We start from the raw sequence: 11,973 nt of genomic DNA on the forward strand, positions 1-11,973 counted from the left end.
GACTCTGGGATCAAGATTCAAGTCCAAGGCAGATGCTTAACCCACTGAGCCACCCAGGTGCCCCACAAGTAACTTTTCAAATTACCCAGGAAGCTGTCCTTGGGCCTCAGGCAGCCAAGCAACCCTGCCGCAAGATTACCTGGCCACTAACATCATACAACCGGTATTTTTGTCCACGATGTGAAATGAAGATGCCAGGAGAGCTTTTCTTAGATGAGCTTCCCTTACAGCTGCCTTCCTGGACCTAACCCTTCTCGTCTCATCCCAACTTCAGGCACCCAAGCTCCCAGGAGCAGCAGCCATAATGATAATGATGATGGTCCTTGCTGGCATCCTCTTCATCACAGCTGAAACTGACTAAATGTTTACTATGTGCCAGATACTATCTTAAGTACTTTAGGAGTGTTTTCTCCTTTTCTCCCACTTCATCTTCACAACAGCCCGTCAGGGTAGGTAAGTATGGTTATTAGTCCACATTACACACGTGGCAACAGAGGCTCAGAGAGGTTAAGTAACTTGCCCAGGGCTAGACAGCTGGCAATAAGATTTGAACCTGGGCCTTTACCACCCTAGACTCTAGGCTCTCACCCAGAACACCACTGCTGCCTTCAAACACATCGAAGTAATAGTGCTACTATGAGAAACTGCTGGCATTTACTGCATGCTCACAGTGAGCCATAATGCCCCCTAAATGCTGAATGTATTTCGGTAAATCCTCACAACAACCCTAGGAGGGAGATACTACTATTCCCATTTTACCGATGAGAGAAACTGAGGTTCAACGCGGTCAAGTAATATGTCTAACATCACGGTTCAACGCGGTCAAGTAATATGTCTAACATCACGTGGTGAGGCGGCTCAAATGCAAACCTGGGGAATACGGTCCAAAGGCTCGAGCCACTCAGCTGAACTCACATTAGGAAAAGGAGGCATTTCTGCTGCCCTACTTACTCAGGCTCCTTACAGTGGCCCAGTGAGAATCTGGCAAGTAAAGGCCAATGAGGAAGCCTGCCTAGCCCTTCCATGTCGATTCGAATAGGATTCAGCTAGGACAAGAGGAGCAAGACCCTTTCCAGAAGCCTCTCCTCACCCCCATCTTCATCTCCACCCAACTTCTGAAGAAAGCCCCTCACATCCAGCAGCCTCGGCTACTGCTCTGCCCAGAACATCTAATAAGTGTTTACCCAGGGCTCCCAGAGCCATAGTTAAGGGCCTTACTGTGCAATCTGGCTCTGCGCCTTATTTAATCAGCACCTGAATGAAATGTCTCTTTGCCAGCAACAGCCAGAGCACAGGCAGTCAGAGTCTCTCTGCAAACACAGCTGGTCGATTGGCAAAGGCGATTCAACACACAGGCAAAATACACCCTGAGTTTATACCACCACGGATATGTGATAGAGACGGGGAGACAGAAGACATCGGGATGGAATTAGAACGGGCTTGTGCTTCCTGCACTCTCCTCCAGAGGATTTTGCCTCTCCCTCTTCTACCCTCCTAAACACCTGCCCACAGGGCAGAGCTCTCCAACCTCCTGGCTCCTGCTGTCCATTCCCGGCCCTGAGAACCTCCAGGCCCAGGACAAAACTCATCCTACCTTCTTCCCTCCAGCATTTCCTCCAGCAGCTACTAGAAAGGAAGCACGGCCAACTGAGAGATGCCCCAAACCCTCCACTTGAGGATCTCAAGCTGGCAACAGGTCCAGGTTCCCTGACATACTGTGTGCTGATGGATGGGCAAGCCATGCCCTGTTCAGCTGGCAGCCCTTTCCCTGAGAAGCAGCTAAGTAAACAGAGGGGGCTGAAACCCAGCAGAGGAGAAGTCCCCCCCAAGCCTTCAGACTGAACTGCTACATCCAAGCAGGGAGACTTCCCCTGGGGGGTCAGCCAGTAGGGTGGCAAGACAATCTCTGTTCTTGGGGGAGGGGGTCAAAAACTGGGCAAGGAACATGGGAAAGGCCACCTGCTCGTAAACACTGGGACATACCCCACCAATTTAAGATCAGGTTGGGTAGTGAGGCCCTTTTGAAAAATTGTCTCCCAGGGCACCTGGGTGGCTCAATCAGTGAAGCATCTGCCTTGGGCTCAGGTCATGATCTCCCGGTCCTGGAATCAAGCCCCACATGGGGCTCCTTCCTCAGCTGGGAGCCTGCTTCCCCTTCTTCTGCCCACCCCCTTCACCCCACTCACTTGCTTGCTCTCTCTCTCCCTCTCTAATAAAAAAAATAAAATCTTTAATAAAAAAAAATCCTCTCCCCCACTCCCGATTGGGTCTATGAGCCGTTCATGCTTCAGTATGAACCTCTTCAATGGAAATGTTTTCTTCTTCACTCCCTTGTGAATATCACCTCCTCTGATGGAACGGGCATTTTTGGACTGCAGAAGGGATTGTTGTACAACCTGGATTATTCTGGAAGGGGGCAAGCTTGGATGGGCAGGGCTAGAAGAGAGAACTGGAAGCAGGGCAGAAGAAATAGGAAAAGGAAAGGCAGCACGGTAGCATCACATTGCATGAGTTCAGTTCTGCTGTGGATCTTAGTGGGGGCTAGCAACCATCCCAGGAGCTGCTAAAAATTATCTTCTGGTCACAGGTGGGATGCCTGCTAGCTCATTTCCTGTATTTACTGCCTGCTCATTCTCATCAATGTTCTTTGTGTCTGTCCTTGACAGGGCAGGCCCTCCTTGGGACAGTACAAGGAACTAAATGCTCCAGCTCACAAGAGCTCCCGCCTGAGCACTGATGAGCAACTGCTGTTGTCTTATCAACGCCGCAGAAATGACAGAGCAGTTCTGGAGTTTTATTCGGTTCGCCAAGGGAGAAATAAGATGCGATATACCCCCTGATAATCACGTGCGAATGACTCCGGGTTACAGTCGAGATGCTTTCTTGTGCTTTGCATATATATTGGTTCCTATGCCTGCAACTCCCTTCCTTCCTGCGACACCCGACGAACACCTACCCATTCATTCCCATGTGTTTACTGAGCACCTACTATGAGCCAGGGCCTATTAGAGGCCCTAGAATAGAAAACAAACAAACGAGTCCCTGCTCTTGTACACCTATCTCCTTCATGAGCCAGCTCAAACGTCATCTCTCCGAGAAGGCCTTCCTTAATTGCAGTAGGTAAAAGCAAACAAACAAACAAAACACCCAGACCCTCTGTGCTCTGTGTTTTGTTCAAATATGTTACTGTACCTATAATATTGTTACTTAGTTGCTCTCCTTCCTGTCTCATCTAAACTGAACAACAAGAGGGAAAGAATGTTTCTTATTTATCTTTGAGTCTCCAGCAGCTGGCGCAGTGTATCACATACAACAGGCATTTGAAAAATAGGTGCTGAATGGGTGCAAGAATGAATAAATTCCCGTGAGCCTTTAAAACAAGTGTCCTGGAGCGCCTGGGTGGCTCAGTCAATTGGTTAAGCGACTGACTTGATTTCGGCTCAGATCATGATCTCAGGGTAGTGAGATGGAGCCCTGCGTAGGGCTCCACACTGGGTTTGGAGCCTGCCTGGGATTTAAGATTTTTATCTCTGCCCTTCCCTTCCTCTCCCCCTCCTTAAAATCAATCAATCAATCAATCAATCAAACAGGCGTCCTGCAAACAGAGAGTTAGCATGCAACAACTATTTGTTGATATCTCCTCCCCTGGGTTGCCAAAGACCTTAGAGACTGCAAGGGAGGGAGGGAATGTAGAAGGACTGGAAGGTGATGGTGGCCTGGTTGAAATACTTCAGTGACAGAACTCCCATTCACCAAACAAGCCACTGGAATGCCAAAGCTACCTTAAAAATCTACCTCACAGGGGCGCCTGGGTGGCTCAGTGGGTTAAGCCACTGCCTTCAGCTCAGGTCATGGTCTCGGGGTCCTGGGATCGAGCCCCGCATCGTGCTCTCTGCTCTGCAGGGATCCTGCTTCCCCCTCTCTCTCTGCCTGCTGCTCTGCCTACTTGTGATCTCTCTCTCTCTCTGTGTGTGTGTCAAATAAATAAATAAAATATTTTTTTTAAAAAATCTACCTCACAATAACTGGGGGCCCTCCACTTCTAATTGCAGCCATGTTATTTAACGCCTACATAATATACACTGAGGCTCTGCCAGGAGGCTAAATGCCCGGCCCATAGGACACCCAGATTCACGCCAGTCAGGAGGAGCTTCCAAACCAACTTGCCACCCAATACTTCAGCTACTAGATAATGTTTCTCAACATAGGGTCTAAGGCTCACCAGCATCAGAATTACTAGGGAGCTTGTAATAAATGCAGATTCCCTTCCTCATCCTCCACCTACTCAGAGTCAGTGGTGGCGTAGAGAGCCAGGCATCTGTATTATAACATGTTTCCAAGGGCACCTTTCACAAAGAAAGCTCCAGAATCACTTCTCTCCCCACGCACAGTCTCTTCATGTCCACTCTGCCAGTTACTGGCAGAAGAGGAAGCACCTAGGACAAGATATTCTCAATTTAACAAAAGATACATAAGACTGTGAATGCATTAATTCAACGACAGGGAGCCCTTTTACAATGTGTGTACATCAAATCATCACATCATATGCTTTAAGTACCTTACAACTTTCTTTGTCAATAATACCTCAATAAAGCTGAAAAAAATGAAAGTATCAAAAAAAAAAAAAAAAGATCTGAAAGACCAGGAGAAGTTGACAAACCTGGCTCTTCCTCTAAAGGGTACTTCAAAGAGGCAGGATGACAATGAGCTACCCACAGAAAAATCCAGAAAGAGATGGAAAGTGAGTCACTAGCCTAATAACATTTCTTTAATTTATAGGATATTAAGGAAGGAAAAGAGGAAAGTAGGCCCGTCCAGATGTCTGCCAAGGAATTAAGATCAAGATCCAACAACATAATTTCTTCACTAGGATGAAAGCAAGCAGATACTTTGGGCAGAGAGCAGGCTGTAGGTCTCAAAACGGGCTCTTTGTGATGGAAATTCAACAAAAAATTTGTGTGAGCCAGAGCTGAAACCACCTCTCTCCTCTGGCTATTTCAAAAACCAGACAGAAGATTCTCCTAATGGGCACAAGAGACACAGGAGCCCTGCCCGTCAGACCTCAAGGGAACTTAGGACCACCAGAGAGAAACAACAACAAAAAAAAACCAAAAAAAAGGCAAAAAAAAAAAAGACAGATCTGTCAGTCAGTCAGTCAGCATTATCCTGGTACACATTAAACAACTAATAATGTACACATACGGTATTGTATTAACCTCTGCAGGGAGTTACAAAGGGTGTAAAAAAAATACTACTCCTTTCCATTAAAGAAAAATCTGTTTGCACTAATGGTGGAGACTGAACAAACATGCAAAAACAAGCCAAACACAAAATTACCTAAAAGTATACAAAGGTGTATATCAACTAGCCAAAGAGTCTGAGGAATGTGCGGAGGGTTGACAAAGGGAGACAGAATGTGTTACCAGAATGATTGGAATAACTGGACTCGGGGCCGGGTCAGCACCCCGTGGGCAGGAGCCAGTAACATACTGGTACTTAAAACAGGTGCCACACTGGGCTGTATCAGCAGGTGCTGGGGATGGACTGATGGGGGCGCAGTGCCCAGTTTCAGAGGCTGTACCTTAGGAGGGTACACAGGCGTGGGCTGGGAACCGGAAAAAAGCACCAGAAATGCTTAGAGGAATGAATTCCAAAAGCTAACGAAGATGCAAAGGAGTTGAGGTTTGTCAGTTTCTGAGTTTGAGATTAAAAAAAAAAAAATATATATATATATACATACACACATCTCATCTGCCAGCTCTGATCAGCTCTGCCCAGCTTCTCTGTTTAAGTGACCACAGTCACTCAGAGGCTTAAAATGCTCTTCCACACAGCCGGTTTCACCGAGAAAGCGGAGACAGGAAAAGATGAGATAATCTGCTCAGGTTCCCATAGCAAGCCATGAGCCAAACTCGCATCATAAGGGTCAATCCCAGGGCCATCTGTGGGGTGTTTGATCCACCAATCCACACCACTTCTCCTTAAAATGGACACCCCCAAAAGACCGTAACAATGGAAGGTGGAAAAATTCTCTGCACATTTCCTTGGGGGAGAAATAAAACAAACTAAAAAGGAATGTCATGCCTCACTGCTGAGGCCCACATAAACATCATCTTCTTGTGTCCCCCTAGACTCATGACACAGGACGCAGTCCATCTGATAAGCTGTCAGCAGATGGCTGGATCCCTCATTGTACCCATTTACCCACCGACGTCAATTCCAAGCAGAAGCTGTTATCCGCGCTCCAGACAACAGATGGGGATATGGAGGTGTGGCTGGTCTCTCAAGTCAAGGAGTCGGGGGTGGGTGGGGGTCAAAAAAGCCCCATTCTCAAATCCATCAGGTCCTTCTCTAGAACAAATCCAAGACGGGGCGAATGGAACACATCACTGTTTATTCAGGCCGTTCCAAAAGGTATCACAAAAAGCTCAGCACCATTTTGAATCTGTGCCATTCTTCCACTTTCAGCAAGGAAGGATGAAGTAGGATAATCAAACAGTGAAGCAAAAGCACGCCAGCCACATTTGGTGGAAATTAGACTTGGAATAGAGTGTAAAGAAGATAGGACCCCCAGAGCAAAGGCAAATCTAAAAAAAAAATTTGTATGAAACCATAGAAGATCCCATTAGTGGCATCTTTCTGTTCTGTCCCTAAGACAGAGACGTGATGACTGGACCCAAGGGTGATAAAGGGTCAAGAGTTGAAGAACCCCAGCCTTTCCAAGATACAAGCAGTCAAATGTCTAGCATTTTAACACTCCCGCTGAGAAGTTGTAGACTTTGGGACTTGAGTAGCTCTGAGAATCTTTTTCTGCTGAGGCCTCCATTCCCACAATGGCAGCCCAGTCCTAAAGCCACCTCTGCTACTAACTTGCTGGGGTATTTGGGGCAATTAGCATAATCGCTGAGTAAATTCATTCCCTATCACTCCTACCTGCCCAAAATAACATGCACGAGGGAAGTAGCGACGCCTGAAGAAATATGTACTGGTGTGATTGGTAAACACCACAGATATTCACGGAGGGGCCCAACCATGGTGTGTGGGGCCCGGCGCTCCCGGGAACCCTCACACGTCCTGGCTTACACTGACAGGGGAGATGCTGGCACTCAGGCGACACAAAGCGCTGTCATCCACAGTCCTGGGGCCTTTGAAAAAGCAGATGAGACCAAAACCAAACCGTACAGCAGGAACATCAATGAAGACCAGAACTCGGCCGCAAGAATGGCCCTTCCTTCTGCTTCTGAGGCTGGCAGTCACCCAAGAGCAGCATGGCCATGATGAGGGGCTGTTTAAAAAGGCCTTGGGAATAAATACTTTACGGACTGAAAAAATGAGAGATGGGGAGACGAACCAATTTCCCTCCAAGTCTCCCACTTCCTGGCCTAAAGCAGTACCGTCCTTGTTAGAAACGGACATAGACTCTGAGGAACAAGGCCTTTCTACGAAGCCCAAATGGAGTCATCCTGTGGCGAGAAACACATCAGAAATGTTTCTGCTAAACTGTCCCTTTCATTTCAGCCAATGTCTCCCTTGCCTTTTCAGGACCTCTGAACTCCACAGAATGTCCTGCCATCGTGTAGCCTAATTCAGCAAGTTCACTTGCCAAAACATTTCTCTGTACTCAACATCGCCCCTCTGGAATATACACAGCCAAAGGAAACATTTCAACGTCTCTCTTTCCAGGCCCCAGCTAACCTAGCGCGGCCCTGCACAAGATCATGTCAGTGGAAGGGCCTCATAAACACTAAAGTGTCAGGGAAGTGTGAGGTATGATTAACCAGACGAGCTATCCTTAGTCCTCCCTGCCGTCAAGTCAGAAAACGGTTTCCAACCATCTGCTGTTCATTTGTCTTCAAGGACTCATACCAACTTCCAAAAATCCCAGCTTCCCTGTTTCCCAGGAAGAGCCATAGGTAGGGTATGGGCTGTGGGACTCACCAAAGGCTGCAGCCCACAGCAGGCCTGAGGAGACTATTTAAATGACACAAAGCAGTGTGACAGGAGAAAAGAGTAAAGGAGAATAATCCTGTTTGGGATCAAGAATTCTTTAGCCTGACTCTGTTCTCTGCTTCCACCCTAGGCCTTCAGAGTTGAAGCGAAGCACAGGACAAAAGAAAGAGTACAGGTGACAGGAATCAGTCCCTAGAGTGCCACCCCCCCCAACCACCCAAGTGTCCACTCCTCTGCCAGCCCTACATGCCATCATCATCTACACGTGCATCCAAGGGTGATCTGGCCAGGCTGACTTTACCGGGGAGATACAGGAAACAGAAGATGAACAAGGCTCCCTGACCTCAGCAAAGAAGAAACAAGTTTCCTTTTCCCACACACGGAGGCCAGCAACATTTCCAGAGGGCCTCTCTGTTGCTTCCCTGGCCACTGCTTAAGGAGAAAAGAATCAGAGAACGCTGACTGCCCCAACCTGTGAATGCAGCTCTGTCTCATTTTGCAGATGGGCAAACTGAGGCCCAGCAAGCGGACTTTTCCTCAAAGTTGCACAACTAATTAATGCCAGCACCAAGTCTCCAGAGGCTTGTGAAAGCTTCTAAAAACCTTTCCACTGAAAAGCCTGGTGCTGCCAGGTTTGATGTCATCCCACCAGCAGCAGCCCCAGTCAGGCTGAATTTAGTCCTTTGTTGACCTTCTAGATATGCGGCTGCCAGAGGCCTCAAGACCCCTTTGTAGAAGAGGCACCCCCTGACCCTCACCACCTGCCATCCAAAAAAAGCACTCCTGTCCCAAGAGCCTCACGTAGCAGCGGCTGAGATGTGTTGTTTCCTCTCATTAACAAAAAGCCCATTCATACAAAAGAAAGAAAGAGGACTGGCTCAAATTTACCCAGAAGGTCTAGCTGGGAGAGTCATGGGCTTCCTGTGAATGGCATCACATCCCAAGAAACCCTCTCTTAAAAAAAAAAAAATTGCTGCCCTCCAGCCCTGCCCGGTGCTGACAGCCACCCCACCAATAACAGCCTCTTTATTCCACAGCTATCCGCACCTCCCTGCCACATCTGCAAAGACCAGAAGGGCCACTAGGCCACTGAGTACATTTTACAGATTGGGAAACTGAGGCCAGGAACCTGCAATCAAGAGTACCTGGAAAACAGACCCAGCAAGCATCGGAGCCACAAATAGGCAGTGCCATGCTGATCAGCCTCAGCCTCCCGCGCCACCCCCCCAACAGCCCTTTCATTCTACTGACAGCCTGCAACCCCAAAGAGGGTGGGTTAGCTTTCCAACTCTGATGCTAATTCATCTTTTGGCTGCAGGTGAGTGACCTCTGGTCCCTGGGCCCCACCAGGCCTGTAAGACCAACATAATAATCTCAACCTCGTGCCCCACACAGGGTTGTCACAACTCTCCTGAGAATAAACTTCTACAAATATAAAAAGCAATAAAGATGCTAATGACAGGTTTCCACACCGTCCCTGAATAAAACACACCAGGTTTCTCACAGCCTGAAATCTAAAAAAGATTTTTTTTTCCTTTTCTCCTCTTCCTTCTCCTCCAGGATTTTATAGTTTTAGAACATCTCTCCACACAGGCTGAGTACAGAAAGACAGTCTCACTCTTGGTGCTCGCCCAGATTATTTTTATGTATCTGGCAACTTTCCTTTTCAATCCCATTTGTTTCTCTTAGTACCGCTAATGGGAGGTAAAGAAAACAGCTCTCTGAGCACCCCGGACCATGACCACAGGAAATAGAGTACGAGCAAAAAGATGGAGAGGTCTGCAAAAACTAAACACCCTCTCACCATGGATAGAGGCCACCAGCCCAAAGTTCAGGAGTCAGCCTGTTTCAGAGCGCACTTAGTAGGGGCTCAGAGTTCAAAGGCAGACCTTGCCCTAAGAGCTAAAACTCCCAAATGAAAGAGTCATTAAGGGAAACCCATTAAAGTATTTCCCCCAAAGTACCACAGTGGAGACAAGAAACCTTACATGACCACCTCCAGGAAAGAGTGTCATCAGGCCTCTGGGAAATTAACTGCAGCAGAGGAGATGGGGGCTGGTTGTGGTCCCCAGATGTGACCCAGAAAGGGCACCTGGCTGGGGCTGCACCTCCAGATTGTGAAAGGCCAGGACAGGACTGGTGGGGGGGGGGGCGGGTTGACAGACTACCAGCATGCCAGTGGGTTCCTCGGGCTTTATCACTATGTTCCTCACCTCCACTGCAGGGCTGACACATTGTGCAAAGGTTAGAGGAAGCCAAATCTGGAATCCGCACAAAACCAGCCACTCTTGGGAAACATTTTTAAGGGTCCCACTTCCCGCAGGATGAAGTGCCCTACACTTCCGAGTGTCCTGAGCACACAAAATGACTCTTATCACTACGGCGGCCGGGGGAAAAAGTCAACAGACTCACATGCATCATGGTGACCAGGTGACAAGGGTTGAGCAGGTAGATGACGGTCTTGGTGGCGAACTTAAAGCCCACCTCCACCCCGAAGGTCAGGCACAGGGCTACTAAGAGCAGATTCTTGCTCAGGCTCTCCTTGCCTTCCTCTGGCCGCTGGGTCACCTTATCTGGCTGGCTGCCACGGCCACCCCTACCGTCCTCCTTCGTCTGCCTCAGGATGTGCCGCAGGGCCACCAGGATCTCCAACAGGGCCAGGGTCAGGACCACCACACTTTCCAGCAGCCGCTGCTGCCAAGAGAGGAAGGCAGCACAGTCGGGGCCCCCATTGCCTGCAAAGCTGGGGTCCACGCCCCCATAGAGCCAGTCCAGGAGACTTTGGTAGCTATACCGGGACATGATGCCAAGTGGTTCCCCTTGACCACCGTGCCGGAAGCGAGAGCGAGATGGAACACAAGCCCCAAGGGTTGCCCGGGTGCTGGGACATGTACGGAGGGCACACCCGCGCCGCCCCCCTCCGGACAGCGGGGCACCTAGGGCAGGGAGGAGGGAAGCTACACGCGGGGCCCGGGGTCAAGTGCTGGCTCTAACTTGTCCCCACGGCTGCCTGGGGAGCCCCCCGCGCTTCTCCAGTGGCCACCAACGAGGCAGGGTTGAAAGGAGCCGTTGGCCAATCTAAAAGGAAGGAGAGGAAAAAAAAAAAAGGTCTCAAAGAGGCAATTGCATCGGGAATTACGAAGCGGGGCGGGGTAACTAGCGAGGGCAGAAAAGGGGAACGGGGCAGTGGCGAAGCAGGCGGGGGTCAGGGGAAGCCGGAGGCCGGAAGGGTCAGGGCGAGGGCCGAGGGGACCCGGCAGCGCCGCGGGAGCCAACAGGGGAGCAGCGCGGGTGAGAGCAAGGGGACACGCGGAGGCCAGGAGAGGAGCTAGCGGAGCCAGTCAGGCGGGGAGGGCGACGGGGATGGCAGGGACGCCGGACTCCTCGTCTCACGCACTCGCCACAGGGGGATCGCTTACTCCTGCAACCGCGTGGCCGTCTCTGCCCCCAGCTAGCAACTTCGCCGCCGACGGCCCCCTCCGGCCAATTTAGAGCCGTCCCGGGCGGGCCTCCCGCCCCCGGGTCCACCCCCGAGCCCCCAGCTCCACCCCCAGCCCCAGACGCCCGCCCTCGGGCAGCACCTCCCCCCCACCGCCCGCGGCCCGCCCGGGACCTGCCCCCCTGGCGCAAGCGGCGGCGGGAGGAAGCCGCGGGGAGTGGAGGGGGAGGCGGGAGGCCGGGCAAGCCGGGGGGCTGGGCTTCGGCCGGCCCCCTCCCTCCGCCCCGGCGCCGCATCTGCCCGCGCCTCCCGCCCGGGCCCGGGAACCGGCCGCCGCGCCCCTCGGGGCTCCACTCACCCGCTGCTCGGCCCGCGGCCCCGGCTCGGCGGCCGCTCGGCTCCCCGCGCTCCCCGCGCCCGGGCGCTCGGCTCCCCCGGCGGCCGCAGTTGCCGCCGCCGCCGCCGCGCGCGGCTCCTCCTCCCGGTCTTCCTCCCCCTGCAGCGGCCGCGCTTGCTTCCTCCTTCTTCCCCTCCCTCTTTGCTCCCCACTCCTCCCCTTCCCACCAACCCCCCCACCCCGGAGT

At 51.0% G+C, this 11,973-nt stretch overlaps 1 protein-coding gene across 2 annotated transcripts in view; it reads right to left on the reverse strand.

The window, feature by feature from the left end:
- Window positions 1-11,769, reverse strand: part of LOC111160980 (transmembrane protein 164) — a 156,448-nt gene extending 144,679 nt beyond the window's left edge. For both annotated transcript variants that reach the window (XM_022524398.1, XM_022524397.1), the window contains exons 1-2: window positions 11,748-11,769; window positions 10,363-11,028 (exon numbers count right to left, since the gene is read on the reverse strand). In XM_022524398.1, the coding sequence (XP_022380106.1) occupies window positions 10,363-10,752 (390 nt within the window). In that variant the 5' untranslated portion in view covers window positions 10,753-11,028; window positions 11,748-11,769. The remainder of the gene's footprint in view (window positions 1-10,362; window positions 11,029-11,747) is intronic.
- Window positions 11,770-11,973: the final 204 nt, after the last annotated feature.

This window comes from Enhydra lutris, unplaced genomic scaffold (assembly GCF_002288905.1).
Source record: "Enhydra lutris kenyoni isolate GAN:26980312 unplaced genomic scaffold, ASM228890v2 scaffoldscaffold80, whole genome shotgun sequence".
In the NCBI taxonomy this organism is placed as follows: domain Eukaryota; kingdom Metazoa; phylum Chordata; class Mammalia; order Carnivora; family Mustelidae; genus Enhydra; species Enhydra lutris.